At 41.6% G+C, this 26,779-nt stretch overlaps 2 protein-coding genes and 2 long non-coding RNA genes across 12 annotated transcripts in view; 2 read left to right on the top strand and 2 right to left on the bottom strand.

The window, feature by feature from the left end:
* Window positions 1-3,449: 3,449 nt before the first annotated feature.
* Window positions 3,450-4,447, bottom strand: LOC128422425 (uncharacterized). The gene is made up of 2 exons (XR_008332502.1): window positions 4,353-4,447; window positions 3,450-3,987 (listed from the first exon to the last, which is right to left on the bottom strand). It is a non-coding gene; the product is annotated as an uncharacterized LOC128422425 (long non-coding RNA).
* Window positions 4,360-19,087, top strand: NFAM1 (NFAT activating protein with ITAM motif 1). The gene is made up of 6 exons (XM_053406451.1): window positions 4,360-5,073; window positions 8,406-8,747; window positions 9,315-9,427; window positions 11,202-11,288; window positions 14,911-14,997; window positions 18,984-19,087. The coding sequence occupies exons 1-6, from the start codon at window positions 5,019-5,021 to the stop codon at window positions 19,056-19,058; spliced, it is 759 nt and encodes a 252-aa protein (XP_053262426.1). The 5' UTR covers window positions 4,360-5,018; the 3' UTR covers window positions 19,059-19,087.
* LOC128422424 (uncharacterized) lies at window positions 7,640-26,443 on the bottom strand. 2 transcript variants are annotated; one of them, XR_008332500.1, is made up of 6 exons: window positions 26,178-26,443; window positions 25,309-25,443; window positions 23,055-25,130; window positions 18,376-20,441; window positions 9,343-9,414; window positions 7,640-8,472 (listed from the first exon to the last, which is right to left on the bottom strand). It is a non-coding gene; the product is annotated as an uncharacterized LOC128422424 (long non-coding RNA). The 2 variants fall into 2 exon arrangements; XR_008332501.1 differs by lacking the exon at window positions 23,055-25,130 and having other exon boundaries at window positions 18,376-18,582; window positions 25,303-25,443; window positions 26,178-26,413.
* Window positions 25,470-26,779, top strand: part of TCF20 (transcription factor 20) — a 193,724-nt gene continuing 192,414 nt past the window's right edge. For 5 of the 8 annotated variants that reach the window (XM_053406432.1, XM_053406447.1, XM_053406438.1 and 2 more), the window contains exon 1: window positions 25,470-25,689. The gene's annotated coding sequence lies outside the window, so the exon portion shown is untranslated. The remainder of the gene's footprint in view (window positions 25,690-26,779) is intronic. The other 3 variants (XM_053406448.1, XM_053406449.1, XM_053406450.1) reach the window with 2 other exon arrangements.

Raw genomic sequence — 26,779 nt, forward strand, 5'->3', positions numbered from 1 at the left:
AAAAGGTGCATATTCAGAGTAAAAGGGTAAGTAGAGGTTTTCACTTGTTCCAGGCTTACTCAGATTATAATCCTCTATCCTCTTTCCTGGGGACAAGCCCCACGGAACTCAGATTGAACATCCAAGTAGACATACTATATAGGATCACAGTATAATAATATTTTAGTAATTGTCTTAATCTGCAGTAATTAAAAAAGGTGCCTGAAAAGCATTTAATGGTATTTATTTAGCGAGTCTTGTAAAAAAGTGTGCTGCTGTCATTCAGTGGGGGAGAAATGGGAAGAACTCTTCATTAAATGTGTTCATCCTCCTTTTTGTACAGCAGTGTTTTCATAAAAGTGAACTCAATTACTGTAATGTATTGACTTCTGCAGTTTTGTTATATGTAGACTGTTTGCAGCATCTGGATATCTAAGTGTATTAGTGGTGAATCTGGATTTTGGAAACCATACCATGGTTTTATGCTCATGATTTATGCAGCTTGATTAAAATTAACACAGTTGTTTGGGGCATTTTCATGGCTCCTGCTACAAACAAAGGAGTACAGCAGGAGGCTCGGAGAAGCATATCGAGAAGAGCCATCTGAGCAGCATCTTCAAAATTCAGGGCGACACTGGGACTAGCCTAGGATGGAATTTCTTACTTCAGTGGTCTGCATAGAATGATGGGTGTAAGAGCACCAGAGGCCTGCTATTCCACCATCCTGTTCTCAGTGGCCAAACAGATGCCTACATGATCCACAGACCCCTTCAAATCTCTGGGGTCGTTCAAGACTTAGTCATACAGTACTTAGAATAGGCCCATTGGGATCAATGGGATTAAAGTTAGTCATGACCTGCTTAAGTGTCGTTGATATCAGTAGGTCTAGAATCATAGAATCATAGAGTTGGAAGAGACCACAAGGGCCATCGAGTCCAACCCCCTGCCAAGCAGGAAACACCATCAGAGCACTCCTGACATATGGTTGTCAAGCCTCTGCTTAAAGACCTCCAAAGAAGGAGACTCCACCACACTCCTTGGCAGCAAATTCCACTGTCGAACAGCTCTTACTGTCAGGAAGTTCTTCCTAATGTTTAGGTGGAATCTTCTTTCTTGTAGTTTGGAACCATTGCTCCGTGTCCGCTTCTCTGGAGCAGCAGAAAACAACCTTTCTCCCTCCTCTATGTGACATCCTTTTATATATTTGAACATGGCTATCATATCACCCCTTAACCTCCTCTTCTCCAGGCTAAACATGCCCAGCTCCCTTAGCCGTTCCTCATAAGGCATCGTTTCCAGGCCTTTGACCATTTTGGTTGCCCTCTGGACACGTTTCAGTTTGTCAGTGTCCTTCTTGAACTGTGGTGCCCAGAACTGGACACAGTACTCCAGGTGAGGTCTGACCAGAGCAGAATACAGTGGCACTATTACTTCCCTTGATCTAGATGCTATACTCCTATTGATGCAGCCCAGAATTGCATTGGCTTTTTTAGCTGCCGCGTCACACTGTTGGCTCATGTCAAGTTTGTGGTCAACCAAGACTCCTAGATCCTTTTCACATGTACTGCTCTCAAGCCAGGTGTCACCCATCTTGTATTTGTGCCCCTCATTTTTTTTGCCCAAGTGCAATACTTTACATTTCTCCCTGTTAAAATTCATCTTGTTTGTTTTGGCCCAGTTCTCTAATCTGTCAAGGTCGTTTTGAAGTGTGATCCTGTCCTCTGGGGTGTTAGCCACCCCTCCCAGTTTGGTGTCATCCGCAAATTTGATCAGGATGCCCTTGAGTCCATCATCCAAGTTGTTGATAAAGATGTTGAATAAGACCGGGCCCAAGACAGAACCCTGTGGCACCCATAAAAGCCTTTTTTGTTGCTTTTAACCTCTCTAGCAAGCCTGAGTTCATTCTGTGCTTTAGCTTTTCTGACTTTGTGTCTACACGTGCTGGCTATTTGTTTGAATTCCTCTTTGGTGGTTTCCCCCCTTTTCCATTTTTTGTACACATCCTTTTTTAATCTTAACTCAGTTAAAAGTTCTTTAGATAGCCACTCTGGCTTCTTTAGGCACCTTCCATGTTTCCGTCTCATTGGTATTGCCTGAAGTTGTGCTTTTACTATCTCCCTCTTAACAAACTCCCAGCCATCATGAACTCCCTTTCCTTTTAGTATTACTGTCCATGGGATCTCACCCAGCACTTCCCTAAGTTTTATGAAGTCGGCTTTCTTAAAGTCAAGAAATTGAGTCCTAGTATGCTTGGCTGCTCCTTTCCGCTGTATAGTAAACTTCAGAAGAGCATGATCACTCGCGCCTAATGATCCTTCCACTTCTACCCCACTAACCAGGTCATCAACATTGGTTAGGACCAGATCTAAAATGGCTGTTCCTCTTGTTGCTTCTCCCACTTTCTGGACAATGAAGTTGTCTGCAAGGCCAGTGAGGAATCTGTTTGACCTTATGCTCTTGGCTGAGTTTGACATCCAACAAATATCCGGGTAATTGAAGTCCCCCATTACTACTATCTCCCCTCCTTTTGCATGCTTGGCCATCTGTTCCAGGAAGGCATCATCTATGTCCTCCGTTTGGCTTTAAGCATGGCTAATTCTAAAACCAACTTTTGTCACCCGTACACTTACCTGGATGCAAACCTCACTGAACTCAGTTGGAGTTGCATCCGAGTAAACACGCCTAGGACTTCACTGTTGTACCATTCAAATCAAGGACAGATACCGACCGGAAGAAATGTATCCTTTTAGAACGCTGATTGAAAGATGACCATCTTTAGCAGGAGCCAAAAAAGCAATGGAGAAGGCAACTGTCTGATATGTAGTGGGAAGGAGTTCCAAAGGGCACATTATGCGGAACAGGCCTCCGGATCAGATGGTATCTGCAGAACTCAGTGGTTGGTTGGGGATGAGACAATCTCTTAGGTATCCTGGTCTCAAACTGCATAGGGCTTTTTACACCAGCACCTTGAACCTAGGCCTAATCAACGGCTGAATTTTTAGATCCTTTACTACAGCAATGGGCAACCTGAAGCCCACCAAATATGGTTGGTTTACAACTCCCATCATCCCAGGCTGGCTGGGGCTAATGGGATTTAGAGTCCAACAAAAACTAGAAGGCCACAGATTCCACAGCCAAGGAATGCCTTCCCATCAGATGTCAAATAAACAACTCCAGTATCTGACTTTTAGAAGACATCTGAAGGCAGCCCTGTTTAGTGAAGTTTTTAATGGTTGATGTTTTATAGTGTTTTTAATACTCTGTTAGGAACCGTCCAGAGTGGCTGGAGAAGTGTGTAGGCTTGTTATAACTTCACTCTTATGTATCCTGGCAGCTAATTTACAAAGAGAAATAGAAAACTGTTATGCAGTGCCCCCTTGTGAGTGCATATGCCACAGAGTCTTATCTACGGAGTGTCTTACATCTATCTTCTGCCACTGTTACATTTGAATGGAAACTTCTCCTCCTGATGGCTTTAATTACAATTTATTAGCAACAGCAAACTTTTGATACAGATCAGGGTAGGAAATAATAGCTGAAAAAGGAGGGCATTCAGTTGTGAGGATTTTGCGGGTGTATCTTTATTTCTAGCAGTTCATTGTGTTAAGCGAATGTGACAACTTGAGCTTCGGTTCTTGGAGCATACTGAATTTGATTTTAAGGTGCCATCGCTGTAATCTGATGTTGAAAGATCTTGACAGGCTGCAATAAATAGTTGCCTCTGCAAAATGACATCAGCTGCCTTTGCATTTAATTGGAAAATAGATATTCTTAGTGGCTGCATGTTTACCCAAGCATGAGCATCATCCAGAGCTAGTAGTTATTGGCTGTGATATCTTTTGGTGGACAGGGTTCAGCAAGCGGAGATTGTCTTGTGGCAGGCCACCCCAATCCCCGTGCGCTGCGAGATTCTAGGGGTTCCACGCGCTTACCCAGGATTTGGCTTCCCTGGAAGGAGAGACCATGGTGTCTTTATGAAATATTGTTTTATTTACACCTATATACAACCTGCTATGGGACGCGGGTGGCGCTGTGGGTAAAAGCCTCAGCGCCTAGGGCTTGCCGATCGAAAGGTCAGCGGTTCGAATCCCCGCGGCGGGGTGCGCTTCCGTTGTTCGGTCCCAGCGCCTGCCAACCTAGCAGTTCGAAAGCACCCCCGGGTGCAAGTAGATAAATAGGGACCGCTTACTAGCGGGAAGGTAAACAGCGTTTCCGTGTGTGGCTCTGGCTCGCCAGAGCAGCGATGTCACGCTGGCCACGTGACCCGGAAGTGTCTCCGGACATGCGCCCTCTTGAGTGAGATGGGCGCACAACCCCAGAGTCTGTCAAGACTGGCCCGTACGGGCAGGGGTACCTTTACCTTTATATACAACCTGAGCCTATAGTGGAGGGGCCACAGCATTAACACCCAGAAAGTCTTGCTTCTCCCATTGTCACAGCCTTGGATCCAAGCAGATATCCAGCAGGGCTCTCCCTCTCAGGCATCTGCCTGCAGCCTGCTTGTAGCCCAGTTCAAACATACAGGGGACTCCCCACTTACACAGGGGTTACGTTCCAGCCTCCCCCCTTGCAGAAGGGAAATTGTGTAAAGTGAGGAGCACCCTCTAAACACCTTTTAATTGCCCTCTTTTCCCATAGAATGTGCTCTTGTTAGTTTAATGGATTGTGCTATTCAATTTCTCTGCCTCGTTTCATTTGCCAGCCCTGGTCCTGCAAAATAGGAGATAGCTGAACTGTAATCTGATTTTATAGTTTTAACTCGTTTTTACTTTCGTTGTATGAAGTCTCCTGCACACTGCTTAGAGACAACCATAGTAAGTGGTAAACAAACTGTTAAAGTAATTTTTAAAATGCACAGAGCCCCCAAAGCAGAAAGCACTGAATACAGCAGAAAGGGCGGAACAAGGAACAAACGACCAGTAACGTATTGTTTTGTTCCTCCTAAAGCCATCCTCCCCACCCCAAGAAAAGGGAAGAGACAGAAAGACATTTCTGAGTAAGAGTACCTCTTAGCTCAGCCTATACCTCTTTATGCTGCCATGGCCTCCAGTCTATATACTGTTATCACACTTCTCTGGACTCTTCAAGATGGTGGTAAGAACATCTCTCTCTCACCCCCCCCCCGCTTTTTCTGTCTAATCTCTCATTTGTTCAGTCTGGGAAAGCCTTTTCACTAGTCTCTTAAAGCAGTAGTATTTTCAACCATTTCTGCTGTATATGATCACCTCTCCCTTTCTCTATCCTATCTCCTGTTCTCCATCCACTTCACACCCTTATCTTTTAAACAAGAAAAATAAGAATGAAGCTGGTGCCATTGGGGTGATCTATCTTAGATTAGATAGAGTGTGGCTTGTCTGGGGGTCCAAATTTGTGGGTGTAAAATTGAATAATAGTTTGTTTTTATTCTCCTTCTCCCCATTAACTGATAAATGCAAGCTTACCCTGTGTGTTCTGAGTTGAAAGTGGGAAGGGGAAATATTACCGTTTTGTAAATAATGAAATAATAAAACCCACCGACTGATGGTCAGTGCCTTAAGGCAAACAGCCTTTTAACACTTTCCAGAACTGACAAAGCAATCGAGCATTAATGGGTGTAGTGAGTGAACGTATTATGTGAATATAGTGGTGAGTAGGGTTGCAGAAAGTATTGTAGCACTTTCCCCCCTCCCTCTCTCATCAAACTTGATGGGACTTTAGCTAACAATCAGTGATATTCCATGTATATATTGCTTATGTGCTCCAGATGTTTCACATACATTATCAGTTTTAGTAATTCTTTTTTTAAGTCCTGAGGGCCAGAGAGAGAACACTGAAGGGTTGGATTTGGCTCCTGGGCCTTAGGTTTCCCATAACTATTGTCTCTGGGCCAGAAGAGTTGATTGTTACCACACTGACTGTCAGTAACAAGCAGCTTTCAATGAAAAAGCACATCTTAATTATGTTTAAAATAGCCAGAAATATGTAATATCCAGTTTGGGGCTATAGGGTTCACACTTCTAACCCGAATTGCGCTTGAGGGATCAATACATCCAAAGTGTATTAAAATAACTTTTGGCCAGAGAATGTACAAAAATCAGTCAAGATATGCATGTTCCGCAAAACATGTTGGGGCTATGCATGACTAGATAATGTACAAAATTCAGTCAATATTTGCACATTTCCCAAAGCCCGTTGGAGCATTTATATATTGATTGGGAAACAGGAACAATTTCCTCTTCATGGATGATGTGCACATTCTCTATGAGGCCTGGTGAATGTGCACAATGGCTGGTTGTTATACGCATTAACCAGTAATCTAGCATTCCCCATAACACACACACACACATTCTACAAGGTGACTATGTGTTTGGGCTCATGGGGAGATCTTGCTTTTAAGAGAGAGTGGGGGTCCTATGGGCAGGCTCTTGGATTCCTGTTGGGTCCTGCTTATGGGGTCATCAACAGAAATTAATAAGCAAGCCATACACAGCTATTTAATGTGTTTACACTGGTGAGATATCTTTTAAAAAAATCAAAATCACAAAGGTTCATGTGAACCTCATCATCATACAGCCTCACAGAGCAGTGGCAAAGACAGACATTGAGCACCCATCCACTACTTTCAGCTTCCTGGAGCATGAGATGAAAATAGACAATATGTTTTACGAAACAGCCAGTTTTGAAACTCTCCCTGCTCCCATTATGTCTTTGTCATTAAACTGTAATGCAGAATTGCTGCAAACTGAGTAAACTGGCCACTTCCACCCATCGCTTTCCACATACCAGAATTTCACATGAACAGTAGTAAGTGGGGTGTGGGGGAAGAAGAGGAAGTCAGCGGCAGCAAAGATGATAAATTCCCACAGCGTTCTGCTAATGGACTCTGCGTATCATTTGAAACTTGCTATTTCCAGTTCAGGCAGCAGTTTTTAGAGTCAGCACAATCCTCTTTCTGAATCTCAATCCTCTTTGCTGGGCATCTTCCAGGTTGGGAATACCCAGAATTGCATTGGTGATATCTGAATTAATGGAAGAGAGACAGCTGGCTCCCAGTTTGCCCTTGTGTGTAGGTTCTACATATGGCAGTAAGGCATGGGGGGTGCAGATCTTCAGCTCCTTGTCTAAAACTTTATGTAGAATATTTAATGTCACCATTCATTAAAGTAAACGTTTCTACAGATATAGGCTTTGGTTCATGCTTACTGGTCTACACGCTGTGGGGGAGAGTGAGTGTGCTCTGCTCAATGTAAAGCTAGGTGCACTGTGAACTGTCTTAGTCAAAAAGGCAACTAGATTGTGGACTTGTGGTTAAGTCCACTATCTTGTGGTGTTGATCAATGGTAGATGTACACCTGGAGTATTGTGTCCAGTTCAGGAAGCCACAATTTAAGAATGTTGAAAAGCTGGAACATGTGCAGAGGAGGGCAACCAAGATGATCAAGGGCCTGGAAACCAAGCCTGTTGAGGAATGGTTGAGGGAAATGGGTATGTTTAGCCTAGAAAAGAGGAGACTGAGATATGACAGCCATCTTCCAATATCTAAAGGGCTGTCACATGGAGGATGGAGCAAGCTTGTTTTCTCCTGCTCCAGAGGCTAGAACCCAGACGAATGGCTTCAAGTTACAGGAAATTAGATTCCGACTAAACATACAGAAGAGCTTTCTGACAATATGAGCTGTCCTTCCTTGGAGGTTTTTAAGCAGAGGTTGGATGGCCACCTGTCATGTATGATCTAGTTGAGATTCCTGCATTGCAGGGGGCTGGACTAGAATGACCTTTCCAGCTCTATGATTCTATGATCTAGCGGCAGATTCCTGAGTCATTTGCAGGAGATTGGCCAGAATTTCTGACTCTCAATAGTTTAACAAGAGCAACAGCAAGATGACTTTTTCCATCTAATTAGACTGCTTTACTGAAGTTTGCATGAAAGGACTGAGCACTCATAGAATCAGAACTGTAGAGATCCTAGTTGCCAGAGGATCATTTTGTCCAGCCTCCTGCAATGCAGCAATCTCAACTAAAGCATCTCTGACAGGTGGTCATCCAACCTCCAACCTTAAAAACCTCCAAGGAAGGAGAGTTCACCACCTCCTCAGGGAGTTCGAGTTCAGATCCTGAAAACAAATTGCTAGACACACAGTGTGTTCACCCTGTTCTTTAATTCTAACTCTGTCTTTTGTACCTGACTCCAGCTGGTGGAGCTTTCGATTCTTGTAAAAAGCTAAGTAGATCTGACAACCTGAAGTCCATCCACCCGTGGTGTACACTCCTCTATTGTCAGACTACTCAATCTGTTGTCATCTCACTCCAGTTCAGAGATGGTAAAATTTGCATCCTTCTTACAGGCTGCTCTAGGCTATGGGCAGATGTTGCCAAAGTATAGATGACTGAGCAACTTTTCTCAATATTGATAACTGTAAAAAAATAACATTTTCCTCATCTACCAGGGACTCTCCACGTGTATAATGGCGGTCTAATCAAGATTGCTTTTGCCAATGAAGAAATTAATGCACTCTGCAAAACAAACGTAATGTATAAACCAGATTATACAAAATTCATCCTTAGCTATTATCGGATTGACTCAGAAAGCAAGGAGATCACAGTCATGCAATCTCTACAGTCTGTGGAAATTCCTCCCGGTCGTGAGAACAAGTCAGAGACATTATATTATCCATTTAAAATAAAGCCTTTTATGCATTCCTCTGTTTCTGGTACCTACTACTGCAAAGCTCTTTGGATACTTAAAAACCAAGTAAGAAGGGGAAATGGGACATTTATCCTTTTCAGAGGTAAGTTCTTGAAGGCAAGTCAGCGGTGGTGGGTTGAACAACAACCGGGGGTGGGGCAGGGGTGGTCAATCTTGTGTAAAGGCATTTAAAACTTTTGCTACCTTTATTTGAATGCATACTATAAGCAGACAAATTACAATGTCTAATTGCAAACAAATCACAACCCCTTAAAGACCAACTCATTTATTCTGATGTAAGCGTTCATGGACTAGCAATTAGGTATGAGGCTTTGAGTTCCTTGAAGGAAAAATGGGATAGAGATTTAAAAGAATGAGCCTTGGCTCCCAGAGCCAGTGTGGTGTAGTGGTTAAGAGCGGTAGTCTTGTAATCTGGGGAACCGGGTTCGCGTCTCCGCTCCTCCACATGTAGCTGCTGGGTGACCTTGGGCCAGTCACACTTCTCTGAAGTCTCTCAGCCTCACTCACCTCACAGAGTGTTTGTTGTGGGGGAGGAAGGGAAAGGAGATTGTTAGTCGCTTTGAGACTCCTGAAGGGGAGTGAAAGGCGGGATATCAAATCCAAACTCCTCTTCTTATCTGAATGCTTGGTTTTCCTCATTTTCTTGCAGAAAAAGGATATACAGAGCCCCCTCTTACCATGTGGGTGTGCCTTATCACCATCACCATTATTTTGACTGTTGCAAGCATCATGGGAACTGTCCTGCTGTTCTGGAAGAGAGAGGCAAGTAATTCTTACTTAACATTGTGTTGCATTTGCTGCAAAATGCAAAAAGTTTTGCAGCATCAACCATTCAGTAGTGCTGAATATTAAAGTCATTTACAAAATGCTTGGAATGAGGGCTTCTACTGATTTAAAAAAATCTTACTCGATTAATCAAATTTTAATTTATTAAGATTGAGTTGATTAATCAGTTAAATCTGCATAATGGCCAACGTAATAGTTCTGGAGAAAAATGCATTATTTCTTTGTCTGTAGAAAGTGAGTATACAGGCATCATCTTATCATCTTCAAGAGGGACCCTGTGGGAAACGGATGTTCCCTACCATCTGCAGTTTTATATATGTGTACACACACACACACACACACACACACACACACAAACTCATGTGAAAAAACATTTATTTAATTATTGAAGTGTTGCCTAATCAGGAATGCCTTTTTGGTTGATGAAAAAATGGTGTATAATAAAAGAAAATGAACTTTTACTTAATTGAAGATTGCAGCCCTATTTGGAGCAGAAATTGATTATGTGTTGTATACCAAGAGAGTTCATATCATAGCACTGTTATGAGTATCTGTATGAGTATCATAGTACTCATATCATAGTGCCAGTTTGTGGGCTTCTGGCCGGCCACTGAGAGAACAGGATGTTGGACTAGATAGGACTAGAGGGGCCATTGGCCTGACCCAGCTGGCTCTTATCCTCATACTTCCCTTATCCTGACTAGTGGGAAGTCCTGGACAGCCTTTACAAGGTCAGTGTGTTCTTTGGAAAACATTGCAGGCTTAGACTTGTGGTGACTTTGTGACAAAATGTCTACAGATTTGAAGGTTGATTCTTATATTGTATTATTTATTAAATTTTGAACCTGCTCTTCCTCCCAAAGGAACCCAGGGTAGCAAACATCATAACCCAACAAAATAAAATTATAATAAAAACATAGTCAAATCATTTAAAAACAATTGGAAACATCAAAAACCACTAAGAACAACTTAAAAAAAAAAGTAAAATGACCACATGCCTCACAGTTAATTTCAAGGTTATCAGGAGCAGTATATTTCGGCTATTTAAATGCTTGTGCGAACAGTAATGTTTTAAAATTCTTTTTTAAAGTTAATAAGGAGGGTGATGAAGGTATCCCACCAGGCAGAACATTCCAGAAATGGGGAACAAGCACCAAGAAAGCCTTATCATGGGTGAGCTCCAACTGGGCAGCACCCAGCACCACCAACAGAGCCTGCTAATCATATGGCCTGAGTTGGTTGATATCAGGCAGACCCTCTCTTAGTTACTTGGGTCCCAAGCCATTTAGGGCTTTATATGCTAGAATCAACACCTCGATTTGGGCCTGGTAGCTCAATGATAATTGCTCAAAAGCAAGCGTGCGCATACAGTGCTAATCCCATTGATAACCTGGAAGGTGGAAATGACTGACTCACACTTCCATTGCTTTGAATGGGATATTAGATTTCCCATTGACCTCCATCAATATGCCTACCGTAAGGAATTTTAGCTGCAACACAGTCAGATGTCCTTGTGCTTCTGTAATAGTTCTGGGGCATTGCCTCTGAACTCCAAAGTTCATTATGTGGACAGTTCCTAAGCTTTGGTTTATTATTCACACCACAAAGGGGTAGCTGTATTCAAAATCCTTTCAACTCCTTTGAAAGATAAAGAATTAGGAAGAAGAACCAAAGCTTGCACATGTTGAATTTATGCTTTGCCATTTATTCCCATTCATTGTATCCTCACGAATTTGTGGTGTGGCCTCAGTGGAGACAGATCAAGAAGTGCCCTGCTCAGAGGCCAGTCCCTCCACACACTTCAGGCAGCTCAGAACCTCCAGAGCCCTCATATGTTGTGAGTATTACTGTATATCAAGAATGACTTTTTGTAGCAACCCTATTCAGAAGCCATTAAGTGTAACATGGTGGAGGCTCAGGGGGAGGAATCCACTGCAAAGTTCTGCTGAGAGGGAGGTTTACCATGTCTAGCTGTACGTGTGAAGGTTCCCTCTCTAGACCAGGGTTTCTCAAAGTGGTCAATATTGAACCCACCCCCTGCAGGGGTTGAAGGGACTATCCAGACAATGGAAAACGACCTAGGGGTCAAAAGGGGCCTGGAGTGGGAAAGAAATGTATGAGGTACAGTGTGAAAAATGTAATTAAGAACTATGAGCCTCAGAAATAAATGACATGAGCATGTACAGAGTGTACCTCCCTTGCTCTTCTGAACAACAGTGAAAAAGGTTGATCACCAAAGAACATGGTGACTTACAGTAAGACTCTAATTCATAAACCTGCAGCCCAATATTCACATGTTTGCTAAAGCCCATCAGGTTTCTCACTGGAGAGTACGCTATATATATTATTTTCACAGAATCATAGAACTGTAGAGTTGGGACCCCAAGAGTCATCTTGTCGAGCCCCTTGCAATGCAGAAATCTCAGCTAAAGCATCCATGTTTAGCTAGTAATCATAATGCTACTAGATAATTCTGCAATGATTAACGCATCAGCTGAAGAAAACTCTGTCATTGAAAAGGAACTTAATACTCACTTTCTATTACCAGGACTTTTCTGTCAATTCCATCCCTTAAAAGAGGAATATATGCTATATTACTTAGTAAGCAACGGAGACGAATAAAAGCATATTGGGCATCTTGAATAAATGCATCTTTAAATTTGTTACGTATTGTTGAAAGCTGAAGTGCTCTGAGCCATTGAAGATAAAACAGTAGAAAGCCATGCAGCTGTGCAGGAGGAAAATTGCTCTTATAACCTGGGTGGGAAATAGAGTTGAGCCGAGATTTGGATTAGATGCTTTTGGAAGTTGTATTCTATCCTTGACTATTAGATGCATGAGCAGTAGGTTTTAATTACGGTTTATGGTTACCAGTCAATTCAAGGGGTGGTTGTTAAAGGTATCATTTCATCTTTCCTCTTGCTGTGAGAAAAGGTGCACAGGGTATATGGTTATTTGATATCATGCTTTAAAATAACAGCTGAGACTCAAAGAACAGAGAAGAAAACTTTTATCTAGTTTTGTCAGGTCTGGGGTGCTGGCAACTGTCACGAAAAAGGCAAGAGTTGTAAATCACAAGTTAGGAACTGGACACAGTGAATATTGCCATACCTCATGAAAAGTCCCAGCTAGAACAGGAAGCTTGTACAGGCCTTTCTAGTCAGGGGCCATCAGTGGGCAGCCTGGGTGAAAAGAGGAACTTCAGGGCAAAAGTAGCTTTAGCTTCCCAGCAGGTGGGACTTATTGGGGGGGGGGAGGCTGTGGGGAGGTGGGCACAGTGCAAACATAGCAGTGAGAACACCCAAATGGCTGTTCTTACAATACTAAAAAGGCCTTGGGTTGTTCCTCAATGCACCTCTCTTCTCTCTTGGGGTTCACACCATGTTTTAGCTATCCCTTGCCTTCCCTACTTCTGTAATATCCCCCAGTCATGTTGCTACCTACTGCAGTGGTGAGATCATCTTTAATTTAGTTAATTCACATCCTCTGTCAGCTTAGGGTAGTGCTGGTGTATTCATGGCTGCAGTCCCACCTAATAAAAAACTTCCTGTCAAGCCTAAATCCAGCTGACTGTTATTTGGGGGTCCTTTCATCTATGCCCCCCCCCCCCATTTTTCTCTCTTCCTGCCTTTTCCCATCGCAGTCACAGAAGGAGAATTGATTCTTGGACAATGCTGTGCATTATCAGTTTGTTTTGAAGTGAGTGGTGGGAAACAGAGTTTGACAATTTGTTCTTTTCCTCTTGCTGCGTCACTGAGCCTTGCAAATCCTGCACGTTCCCCGTTCTTCTGTTAATGCCACCTGTCTTCCCGCATGCTGAAGCTCCTCCCACCATCCTGTTGCTAGGGGAACTGCCACCACGACCATGGCAACCTGCCGTTACCATAAACACACATAAGTGCTGTTTTGGGTGCCTTTTTTAGATAAGAGACTTAACATCAATACATCTGACATACATATTTAGTGGCAAGATGTTTCATCTCTTTGCTTGTGCTTATTTGCAGACTCGGTTTCTCAGTTCTGGGTATTCTGAGCCGCTGCCTGGGGGGTGTAAAGAGCAGACCCCCCTTCTTCTCCAGCCTTTCTTAGTGATAACTAGGAGGAGCCTAAGCATGGCTATTGCGTTCTTAAGGCAATTGTTGGGATTAAGCGTAGGGTGGAGTATTCTGCTGTATTTCCAAAAGATAAAAAACTGGATCAGCTAATCCATTTTTCTTTTAATCACCTAAGCTGCAATCTTAAAACGCATTTACCAGGGAGTAAAGCACTGCTGGGCAATGTGAAATGTACTTCCAGTGTAGAATAGTGGTTAGAGAATTGGACCTAGGACCTGGGAGACCAGGGTTCAAACCACCATTTGGGCATGAAGCTCACTGGGTGACTTTGGGCCAGCCAGTGCCTCTCACCTATCATACCTTACAAGGTTGTTGTGGGGATTAAATGAGGATGGGGAGAACCATTTATGCCACCTCGAGCAAAAGGTGGGATAGAAATTCTATAAATAAAGTATTTCCTTGTAAATATGCACAGGATTTTGTTGTTATAAAGCTCTGTCTCAGTGTCAGGGAATGAGTCATTTTAGATTTGAATATATTTACATGAATCCCTTATGCAGCATAGTTATTACACAAATTGAGTTTATAGTCGATGTCTCACACCAAAATATGCTGACAATTCATGACCCTCCTGTGAGGCAGGGAAAAAGCAGCTTACGAGATACATGAGGTCCCTGGCTAAACAGTTTCAAACCCAAGTCTCAGTTACAGATAGGTGTTGGTCTGCCATAGTCAAAACAAAAAATTTTTTCCCTTCCAGTAGCACCTTAAAGACCAACTAAGTTAGTTCTTGGTATGAGCTTTCGTGTATCTGAAGAAGTGTGCATGCACACGAAAGCTCATACCAATAACTAACTTAGTTGGTCTTTAAACCCAAGTCTAACACTCTTAACTGTTAGGCTGCAAACAGCTAGTATGTATATAGGAATAATCTAGGGGTTATTTCCCCTTCCGTGAGAAGTGACAATTCAAGTTAAAACAAATTAAACAAATCCCAATATAACTTCAACCCTGTGCAGAAAAGATTCTTGTCAGATTGTTTTCTTTTCCCTCAGACTTTAATTCAAGGCTTGTAATATTATGAATGTTTGAAGCCTTGGTTTCTAGTGTTGGGCCAAGGAGTAGGACATCAACAATGTTTGCTTGGTGCCCAAACTGGTTAATAATGCAGAGCCATTCTCATGAAGATTATTCCCTTCTCAATTTCCCCTATCCTCACTTGGGAACCTTGGGGGATGTACATAATTTAGGGCAAAACCCTGTGCACATTTACCTGGGATGAGAATAGTCTATTATTGAGATCCCAACACAGAAATATAAAACCATTGGTAGGAATTATAATTTAATTTGTATGTATAGGATATTATGATTAACACGTGTCCTTCCCCTTCCTTCCTGCTTCAGGAATTAGGACCCCGGGAACCCGATGTCTATTTTGCCATTAATAAAAGTACAGATAGTCCATTGCACAAAAAGGTGCCAGCAGTCAAGGTAAGTCTGATACTTTTATCCCCGTTCGCTTCTGGGTTGGCTGCTGTTACAGAAGCCATATGTGTGATGGGAATGCTAGCAAGAACAAACACATTATAATCTGCAGATCCTGGCTCACCCAACTCAGCCAAATTACTTGTCACCATCAGTGGTATCTCCTGTCTGAATCCTCGACTGACAGGGTATGTGAGGTATGCTTCCTGGCGTTCTGAACACTGCATAGATAACTTCTACATGCCCAAGATTAAGACAAGCCACTTCTAATAATACATTTTATCTGGGTCATGTGTATCCACTACTAAGGCAGAAGCAGCTCTTCAGGGTCAATAAAGGATAAAGTCTACAGGTCAGGGGCTGCTTCTCACCATTGCACTTTAAAGGTTCCTTGTGCTTCCAGATCAGCTTGTCAGGTACACACTGTTGATCCAGTTTTTCTGGAATGGTTCAACAGCAGGGCAACCAGAGGACAACTTGTAATCTAATTAAAATAGTTCATGACCAGGTCAACCTGATATAACTCTTTCAAAACTTGGGTTGCATGTATATGTAACTATCTTGAACCGAAGGCATAACATAATGGTACGACCAGACTGAGGGCAAGTCTGAAAATGTATCCAGAAGTGGTCAGACTTTAGGTTTGCAGGATCTGCTTTGTTTTTCACTAAAAGACTCAGATTCACTAACAGAAACAGGTGCAAAATAGTGGCTAAGGAAGGTGGATATGGATTTGATGGGGAAATTGCCTCTGAGGGCATGTTCAGTACTGTACCAGAAATGGAGTTCACAGACATTATTGATCACACACAAATTTTGGGTATCCCTCCCTTCCCCTAGCATATTTCCCGATTTCAGCAGCCTAATTTAGAAGGGGGAGAAATGGTTTTGTTGCCACTATGCTTAACCCATTCGGAATTTTGCTGATCTTTAAATCATATGGAGATCTATCTGTAAATCCCAGTCTGGCTTCTGGCTGCCTGTGCTCTACTCTATGGTGTTTCGAATTTTTTAAAAGGAAAAATCTTGCCTCTCCATTGTTGCATATGCAATAAATAAAAACCATTGAAAAATGGAGTCACAGAAATCTCAATGTCCAACGGGTGCATACTTTGCCAAAACAGAACTCATTGAAAGAAGTAGGGAGCAAGTGCTGAAGAATTCACATCATCAAGGCTACAAAAAATCCAGTTAACCAACCACTACTGGTGCCTTTGAAATGAGAAAGAATGGAAAAAATGAAAAGAGGGGGTGTACCTACATTTGCACATGCACAGTGCCCGGATAGCGCAGTCAAATTAATTCTGCTAAAGGTAAAGCAAAATTGCACTGTTAGCAACCTGCACTATGAAGAGATTCTGGGTTATTATGTGTACTGTCACGTATGCTGTGTACGGTGCCAGAAAATGGAAAGAGAATATGGCGATATCTCCTAGATCAGCCAATCATGAAAAGGTTTTCAATCTTTTGGGTTTCACAGAACTCTTCATCAGGCAAATTGAGGGTTCAGACCATTAAACAACAATATAATTTAGACCCTTATACTTTGAATTAGCAATGTGCTTTCTGTGTATTAGAACACTGTGTAGTAAGAATCTCCTGTATCTTTTCCAAAATAGAGCATATTTCATTATGAGCTAATTCTTCTAACTCAAGTTAGAAAGGGAACATTTGTACTTGACTGTCATTTATCTGGTGTCTTGTTTCTATGCTTGGCTCTGAAAACATATAAAGGTTGCCAGCGCATCTCTCTCTAGACAAGTCCAATTGGAATGCCAGCTGCTTAATTTCCAGATTATGCCTATATTGCTCTTGGGGCCAATTTGGATGTTGGTTGTTCTCTGGAAATAGCAGATGTGGAGTCAAATGCAACTCAGCATACCCACAGAAATATAATGTGTGAATTAGAATCGTGTGGATTTCATCCATGCACTAAAATGTGTTTCAGAGTACACACATCAGAGTACAAGTGAACCCATTGTTGCTGGGTATTATGTCACTTTTTTGGTGGATATGCAGAAACATGAGTGATTCCCATATCTGCCAGAAGAAAGTAACCTCTTAATTGCTACTTGCCAATGTTAAGGTAAACATATGAAGCCATGACTTTGACAGGTTAGGCCTTCAATGTTTTTTAAACTGAAGAAGGGAATAGAAAAAATGAACAACAACAAAAACAACAACAGTATGGTAAATACAGGACCTCCATTATTCTATGTGAATACTTCACTTCACTTCACTTCACTTCACTTCACTTCACTGTACTCATAGCATTCAGTATTACATGCCACCCCCTTACCCAGGGCCTGTGTTTCCTGTGTTTCGAGCTCATTATCTCTAAATCAGAACAAATGGCAATTCACTGAAAACCTGAATTGCTGTTTGCTCCAAATGAGTGCTAAAGAGTGGGTTTCCATGGGGGAAAGCAGTAGGACAAGAGGAATGTGGATATGCCCTAACTGCCTGAGGGTTTCTTTTTCACATGGCTATACCTTGTGAAGATATCCTGAACAGTTAATGTTAGCGGTTTGTAACATCCATATGAAGGTTCCTTTCTTGGGTGTCATCCAGGTCCTCATGGCTTCCCTAACAGACTTGCAGCTCTCCCATGTATGAGGTCCTGTTCCATTGCTACTTAAACTTGGGTTGAAAAGTAAGAGGTGCAAGTTCTCACAGGAGCTTAGAAAACTTCCTTATAGCAGGTCGGACTATTTTCCCATCAAGGTCAGTATTATCCGCTCTGATTAGCAGCAGCTCCTCAGGATCTCTGGAGAAGATTTTCCCCATCACCTGCTACCTGATTTTAAACTGGAGTTGCTGGGGCCTGAACTTGGGACCTTGTAAATGCAAAACACATTCTCTGCTGCTGAGCTATGGCCCTTTATTACTTCTTGTGGAACACATACCACAACAAGATCTGTCAAGCTTGCTCTATGTTCCGTTTTAGAAAGTTGGTGAAGACTTTATTCTAGCAAGCTTATGGGGGCAGTGGTTAAAACATTTAAACTGTAAATGTTTAAGTGAAGTATTAGGTATTTTATAATCTGCACATTTTAATATTTTAAGGTTCTTTTTAATTTTTTATTGCTTTATTTCATTTCTATATATATATATATATATATATATATATATATATATATATATATTCTCAAAGCAGTTTACAGCCTACATAAAAACATCAAATAAAACATTCCAGGATCAAACATTCCAAAAGAGGCTCAAATACAAAATGTACATTTAAAGCAACATAATTAACAGGAAACAAAAATATTATCTTAAATATTTCAAAATAAGACCTTACTAAAGGAGGTCAAATATAGAATACACATTCAAAACAGGATAATTAGCAAGAGAATAAAATATTATTTTCAATATAGAACCTACCTGCTGCTGCCGGTGGTGATTCATGGTGGCTGATGGCTGTAGGAATGCAGTCTCGATGGCCTGGGTCGACTCTACACTAAGTGACTTGGGTGCCGGCAGAACAAGCAAGGGATCTTCAAGTCTCCATGTGCAACACTAAGTGCACACTTTGCAGCACACTTGGTACATCACCAAGGTGCTGCCTAGGCAGCTTTTCACTCTATATACCTGGTGGAAAAGCAGACGATTGCAGAGTCTCAGTCTGATGGCAATCACCTGGAACAGAGTGCAGCCACACCACCTTCCTAACAAGCCCAAGCCCAGTTTTAACTGCTATCTTGTTTTGATTGGATGGATCCCTCTGCCAATTGAAAGGGCTCTTTATATTTATGGACAGGGTTCTGCTTCACTAACTGGATGTTCCTACAGATGAAGGGGAGCACTGAAACATGCTGCACTGCTCTTTTGAAGCAGTAATGGTTGTAGCAAATAAATATTTACTTTCTATTAGGGCTGCATCCATGGCGTGTCCTCCAGTGCATCTATTCCGGAGACTGATTGTACCATTATATATGGGGTCCTCTATTCCAGAACATAATGTTTTTTACCCCTCCCCTGCCAATTTACAGGTGTCTCGACAGATAACGCAAGAAATCACAGATGTGTATGAGAACAATACAGCAGATTTGTATGAGAACATCTAAGGAGAGAGAGCTACACTGCACAGCCCTGCCTTTCTCCAGAGCTCAAAAGAAGGTTCTGAATTCTCAACATGGAACAAGCGGTACATGCAAAATGTTCTACTGATGTAGATACAGGTAATACTGATACACATCAACACATGGAGCAGCCCAGTATTGTTCCTAGAAAATCCAGCTTTTTGAGACGCATGCTTTATACTGAAGAGAATGGACTAAGAAAGTGGGAATGGGAAAGAAAGAGAGATTTGGGAGAAGAAAATGGGAATCTCCTGAGTTTGCTATGATTTTTTAAAAAAATATTTATGATTTTCAATTATGTACATTTCACTAGTTTTACAATCATTCTAACTCTACTTCCTCCTCTTTCTGCGGTTCCTTAAATTTATTTTTTTCCATTTCCTACATATTCTAAATTAACTTAACTTGCTCATTTATTCATCTACTTTAAATATATACTCTTATAAAATTGCATGTTATTACAATAATCCTGCCAATGTTCTTATCTGTTTACAGTTTGCTTGTAGATATTCAATAAACCATTTCCATTCTTTTATTTAAAAATTGTTATCTTGATTTCTTATTTTTCTGGTAAGTTTCGCCATTTCTGCATATTCCATAACTTTTTGTATCCATTCTTCTTTCATCAGGACGATTTCTTTCCATTTTTGGGCAAATAACATTCTTGCCACTGTAGTCGCATACATGAATAAATTTCTATATTTGTTTAGGTAGTTCTAAGTAATGAATAAAAAAGTGCAGATGGCCATGCATTAGATTTTTGTAATGAAGTCAGATACTTAGACCTGTGCAATTATGATAAAATTCAAACTGACCTGGAGGTTTCTCTCAGTTTTAGACAATATTTTGTGTTTGGGAGAAGAAGGGCACACTAATATTGCAGCCCTAAGAGGCCTTTTGTTTAAGCCACAGCCAAAAAGACTATTGTAAGTGTTTTCAATATATACAAATATTCTAAAGAAAATTTTGTGCCCATGAATCAAGGACATTTTGTTTGTTTGTTAATCTTCAGAAATGCATTGACATAAGAAGAAACAGCAAAACTTTTTTCTTTTTTCTTTAGCTTAGAAGTCTGCGGGCAGGAACCATCTTATTTGCTAACATTATGTTGGCTGTTCTTTGAGCCTTTTGGGCTGAAGAGCAGGGTAAAAATGCTTTGTATAATAAATATAGGTTATTAAATGTTACATGTTTCCTAGAACCCCCTCTTAACAGCAAATCCAAAGAATCCATTTTGGGCATTGTTAACGGAGAAATCTGAGGGCTCCTTTGGACAAAAAAAACAAGGACACCAGCCAGGAATACCAGAGCAAAACAGCAGCCAGTAGGCTTGGTCTTTATTGAAGACTGTTGCGACAGGACTTCCACCTGCCACATGGTGAAACAAGATGGAAGCCCCGAACAAAAGAGAAACCAAACTTTTATTAGCTGCTAATCCCCATGTTACACCCCTCCAAACTACATCACTAATACATCATGGTCACAACATGAAAGGGGAGGTCTGGTGGCAGTAATCTGAGCATCCTGGACCCTGCCCCATGGTTCCCCTTGCCAAGCACCCATCAAGTGTAACAAAAGAGATATTTATATTTCCCTGTTTCCCAGCCAAGTTAATCACACCATTTTGTCTTCATCTGGGTTTGTTATTTCTGGAATGGCTACCTGTCTGGCACTCAGGTATCAGGATGCTCAGGCAGAGGGGCTGCTGAGTAGCTGAGCTCACATGTCTGTATGAATTTCTGAAGTTTTCCCAGTGAGCCAGTACATAGATACATTTATCAGTGAATTGTTTACATTTGGTATTGTGCAGCAGAGGCCCTTTGAATAGATAGGAAGAAACCGCGATGAAGTGTTTTGTGGGGACAAATCACAAAAGTCACAAAAGTGATTGTGCTGATTTTGGTAGTGGGCTGCATGTGCATGATATCTGCTGGAGGGGCAATCCCCCCCCCCCGCAACCCATACATTAATTCCTGCAACACTTGTCCCTCAGGAAGAAACTACAGATTCCAAAGAGGAGCTATATTAGTCTCTTGCAATGAAAAACTTAGTCCTATAGCAGGCTACTATTAACAGATTTTAAAGACTATTGCTTTAATAGATATATTAATACCTGTCCTTGTGAAAGGAAAACTTATTTTATCAGATGCATGACATGGACAGGAAAAGTATATAACATGATTTTGTATGTCATAAAATGTAATCAGATATTCAGATTTTGAACAGTGGGGCTGAAAGACAAAGGAAAGCTTGCTGATAGCAGACATAAACTACAGGAATCTGATCCAATCAGTCAACTGAAGTTAATTTGTGACTGACATCAATATGAGCTTGCCATGCTCATCCCTTGTCTGATAACACTCAGTAGGGATATAGTGAAGCTTTAGTGGAGAACATTATGAATATGAATCAGCAACGGTGTCACCATTGGGAGAAAAATATATTGAGTTGCATTAACAGAAATGTCACACACCAGAAATAAAAATAATATGATTCTACCTGGTACAGACTTGGTTGGCCTCAGCTGAAGTGCGTTCATTTAAACATACCATAAGAAGTCTACAAACTAGTCAGGATCCAGAGATCTACAGTTGTGGTTTTAAGAGTGGGATGCAGACATTAGGCCTTCACAGTATAGAGGCAGAAATAGTGAAGACTTGACAGCAGTTTGAAATACCTTCAAAGCTGCCACAAGAAAGGGTTGAGGGGAAGGAATGTTTATCAGAAACCCAAAGGAAAGGACAAGAAGCAATCAAGAAATGTATATTCGGATGGAACAAGAGATGACGTAAGTTCTCCAGCACTGGCTTTGAAATAATTTATATATTTCACGAATGGATTACAGCTAGCAAACTCTGCCATTGTGTCGTGTTTTGCTGCCAGAGGATACTCTTCCCTTCCAGGTATTTTATATGGGTTTTCTTCACCCCCTCCACCAGTAATACAGCCTGCACAGAAGGGAGAGGGAGGATGAATTTAAGAAAAGCTGTCCCTTAAGCCACCAGATGGTGCCCTTGATTCTCATTGGCTGTCTTCTCTGTAAGTCTTTACCTCTGCCAAGATCTTGTGCTGCTCCTTCCACTAGTGGAATTGTATACATTTAGTCCACAACAAATGCAATCAGCTTGTTTATCTGTGATATTATTGCTTCCCATAATAGTTGTGATTATGCCTGTTTGGACACAGGTGTTTCACCAAGTATCATGCTACAACATGAGATAGTAAGTTCAGGGTACAGGCTGAATGTCAGCAATAACATCTTCAGTATTCCATACCATTCTAATATTAAGATTTCAGATGGCATGTTTATATACTTTCATGCTGGCATGGATTGGAACAGGTCTACCTACCTATCACAGAAACATAGACACTAAAATGGTTTGGCCTAAGGGTTAGACCAACAGAGACTACTGACCTTACTCAAAGCGCTGAACAAAGTCTTCTGAAGTAAAAAGGACTGTTCTTCCACAACTCTTGAGGATTAAGCTCCAAAGGAACGAGGCTTAGGTCCAAGCTATCTGAAAGACTGCATTCCCTGATGTGCACCTGCCTGGGTTTTGAGATCTTCAGGGGAGGCGCTTCTTTTGGCCCTGCTCCTCTCACAGGCATGCTTGATGGGGATGCAGGAGAGGGCCTTCTTGGTGGCTGCTCCCAGACTTTGGAATTCCCTCCCTAGAGAAGTTCGGCTGGCTCTCTCCTTGCTGTCCTTCGGCCAACAGGTGAAGACTGTCTTTTGACTGCTTTTAATTAAAGGGCTGGTGCTGTGCTGTTTCTATTGTAATTATTGGTATGTTTTAAACAGATTTTATATATGATTTTAATTCTATCAATGTTTAATTGTATTTTAATGATTTAGCCTTCTAAGTTTTTAGTGGTTCTTGTTTTTATCTGTAAACTGCCTTGTGTCTCATCAGGGGGAAAAAGTGAGGTATAAATAAATATATAATGAGGATGATGAAGAAGATGATAATTTTGTCCTACTTTGTCTATGGCATCTCATTCACCAACCACATGTTCGTAAAGATCTTGATGCGGCATTCTATCAGCTACCATAGAGATGGAAAATAAAGAGATAAGATGCAAAATTCCTTATTGATACACAGGGCTTTTCCAGACTTTGTGGCAGTCTAACAGCATAGTGCAATTGTTGGGAGAGTACAATTATTTTCGTCTATTAATAATCAAATGTATATTATTAGCAAGAGTAAATTCCCACAACCATTAAGAGTAGACCTGTCATAAAGATGTCTGTGGACCACATCTGGAGGTTCTCAAAACCTTCTTCAAAGGCATCTCTAATTTATTAGGAAGTTACTGTTTATTATAAATTTCTTTCAAAAATCAATAGCATTTTTCATCTAACCATATAATGCGTTAAAGCATTCTACACATCAGTCCTGAGAAACATACCACAAATGTTAAAATATATAATAACAACCCCTGTTAGGATATGTTCACGTTACTGCTCACTTCGTATCCAGTTTTATAATCAGATTGAAACTGCTTTAAGAAAACACAAGCCAAAGAGCAATATTTGTCAAAAAACCACAAAATCAATATGGATCATGGCCAATGTTGTATGAAGGTGGCTTCAAAAAGGGGCAGACTGGATGAGAAGTAAGCAGTTATATGAAAAGAATCTAAATCTGCTCCAGCAGAGCAATCTTCTGCCCACAACAGAGCCACCCCTTGGGAAACCTGATTACTTTATATAAATTAATATTGTTTTTCGTGAATTTTAAAATATAGTGTCATGCTTCCTTGTTAGCTGCTTTTGATTTGTATCCTGAAAGACTATAAAAATAACCACTAGTAGTAATAATTAAGAATGATAATATTTACGTGTCCCAAAGGTTAGTTTGTGGTGCAAAAGTAGCTAAATATAAAATTATTTAGTTTCCTTATTTGATTTGTTCTCTATTTAATTGTATGTTTATTATCGCATGTAAGCATGTTATCTGTATAATGCAGAGGTAAAATGTGTCTCTTCTCATATGTTTTTGGACACCAGACTCCCATCAGCCCCAGCCAGCATATCCAATGGTTAGGGGAGGTGGGTGTTGCAGTCTGCCAACATCTGGAGGGTCACAGGTTCCCCCGCCTGTTTTGAGGTATGTTTTATTCTTGGCCATGGGACATGATGGTAAGGCACCTTGTTGATGACAATCTTTTGGTGGTGTGGATGCTATAACATGGTGTGGCCCAAATCTAGCATTCTTTCAATCTATTTCTGATGGATTCCTGATAAGATTTCTGGGGTCCCATACTGGATAATTTCGTACTAGGACAAATATTTTGCTCTAAGGTACCTCACAGAAGGCAGGTTCCCCTGATAGCATGGACATATGATTTTGAATAACCTTAAGCGTAAACATTACTTTGCTTTAAATCCCCGTTTGTTTGATTCTGACTGCGGAAGGATCTCTGAAGTATAGAGTGAATTCAGATCTGCAGAAAGGGAAATGGGCCAATTTCCAGGAACTAGTTTTTAAAATTTCTTCGTTAATTTTCATAAAATCTATATACTGCTCCATCAAACAAACAAAAAACCTTGAAGTGTTTTTTTTAAAAAATCAAGAATTAAAATTAGTGCTTTTTTTCTTTAAAAAAATATTTAGGGATATTACTCTCATTTTCCTACTTGTACTGAAATACTGCCCCTCAATGAGGCCAAACTTAGATTCACAAAATGTTAGGGGTATGCGTACCCTTGCATCCCCCCAGGAAAAAAAAAACAGATTAAAATTATCACAAAAATATTACAAACTTATTTAAAAACATACAAAAAGTTTAAACCACACTAGAATAGACTAAAACGAATTAAAGCTCCTTCAAATGTTCTAAACGTGTGGGTAAGCTTATCTACCCGCCGAAAATAATATTGTGAAATCGCCTGCCTGACATCAATAGGCAGGGAGTTCAGTTAGCACGGTCAGGAAAAATCAGAGCAAGGTTTTTTTGTGTGTGTGTTTTTGGACACGTGCTGCACTGAGGCAGAAGCGATCCGGCTTTATCTGCTGCCTTCCCAGACTCGGTTCGAGGTCCTCTCCGCAAAGACTTGGGAAGCAGGGACGGGAGGGGGCAAAGGAAAAGGAAGAGCATATATATATATATATATATACAGTATTTGCACGTCTGTACATCTGTGTGTGCGCGTGTGGTGGGGAGAGAATTGCCCTCCTACTCTTCAAGGCATCACTGTGAGATGCCAGACCCTAATCAACAGCACCGGTACCTCCAGGCTCGATCCTCATCTTCAGCCCCGGCTGCCGCGAAGAGAGCCAAGCCCTGGCAGCGGCAGCCGCGCTCCTCCTCTCTGTCATCAGCCAGTTTGGCCTGACACATTGAGTAAAGGCAGCCGAGTATTGTCCTAAAAGCGGAGGGGGGGGGGGGATAGAAAAAAAGAGAGAGAAAAGGAGGGGTGGGAATCATTCAATCAATCACATGACTTGACAGGATTTCTAACCATTTTCTTTTTTTGTGTGTGTGTGCAACAAAATCATATCTATATATTAAAAAAAAAACCCACACACACAGCCCCCCTCCCTCCCTCCCTCCCCACACACAGACACACACACAAAGGAGCTAAGATGGGACAATAAGGAAGCATCTCAAGGTAAGAATGTCCTCCTGGAGGAAAGTGATCTTTACAGGCTTCAAAGATCGTTCGTCCTCAGGCTACATCGCTTGGGGGCTGGGGAGCGGGGCTGGCTCGGTCTTCCTGCGGCTGATGTGCCCAAGGTCCTCAGCAGAGGGGAAGGAGTCGTGACAGGGGAAGAAAAGAAGCTGCTCCTTTGCTCCTACCATGATTGCTCCGTTCCCCACGTTTCCTTTTTTTTTTTTGTGGCTGAGGGGTGGAAGAGATGTAGGCGGAAGGGGCGCGGGCAAGATTGCAAGCTCTTGGAGGTGTGATAGAAAAACTTCCCTTCCCGAACTACTCAGGTTTTAATGGCTCGATAGGAGGAAATGTGGAAGGAGAGGTATCCAGAGCGAATTCCCATGGGGTAAAACAAGCAACTCCTGGGATCGGGGGCGGGGGGAGGAAGAACCCCAGAAAGTGGAAACAGTTTTAAAGGTGCGTCAAATAGGATGAATATAACATACACATATGAAATGGATTTCTTCTCGTCTTCTTCCCCCATCCCGGAATTTGGCAGGTTAATGAAAACAAAACAAACTCTTTCATTTGACTGCGCGGGAAATGAAACAAAAATGAAAAGACTCATCATCTCGGCGGTGATGAGTCTTGAAGGAAAAATACACCACCACCCCTTTCAGTGTAACCTGAGCCCTTCCCCCTTTTGGGATTTGAAGAGCAGGCTGTTGTTGAAATGTATTATTGAAGGCAGAAGGGAGGGAAGCGGTTAGTGGGGAAGGATCTGTCGAGCTCACGTTTCACATTCTTTAGCAACCTTCCTTCTGTTAAGTGTGAGGGACGCACGCGCGCGGGCTTTCAACAATCCCAGCGTTTAACCCTTGGGAACAGATCTTTGCCTTTCTCTGCTTTGAACCAAAGACTTCTCAGACCCGTGTAAACAATGCGCGGGCGCGCGAGTATGCAGGCGGTGGGGAATGCGGGGAGGAGGGCGAGTTTCCCCCCTATGCAGCTATGGAGGAGGTTGAGGGTGGAGTGATTGTTGAAAGCTCTTCAAAGATCCGAATGGAATATATTTTTCTTCGGTGATGTTTTCCATTTGCCGCAATTT

Source organism: Podarcis raffonei, chromosome 10 (genome assembly GCF_027172205.1).
Source record: "Podarcis raffonei isolate rPodRaf1 chromosome 10, rPodRaf1.pri, whole genome shotgun sequence".
Taxonomy (NCBI): domain Eukaryota; kingdom Metazoa; phylum Chordata; class Lepidosauria; order Squamata; family Lacertidae; genus Podarcis; species Podarcis raffonei.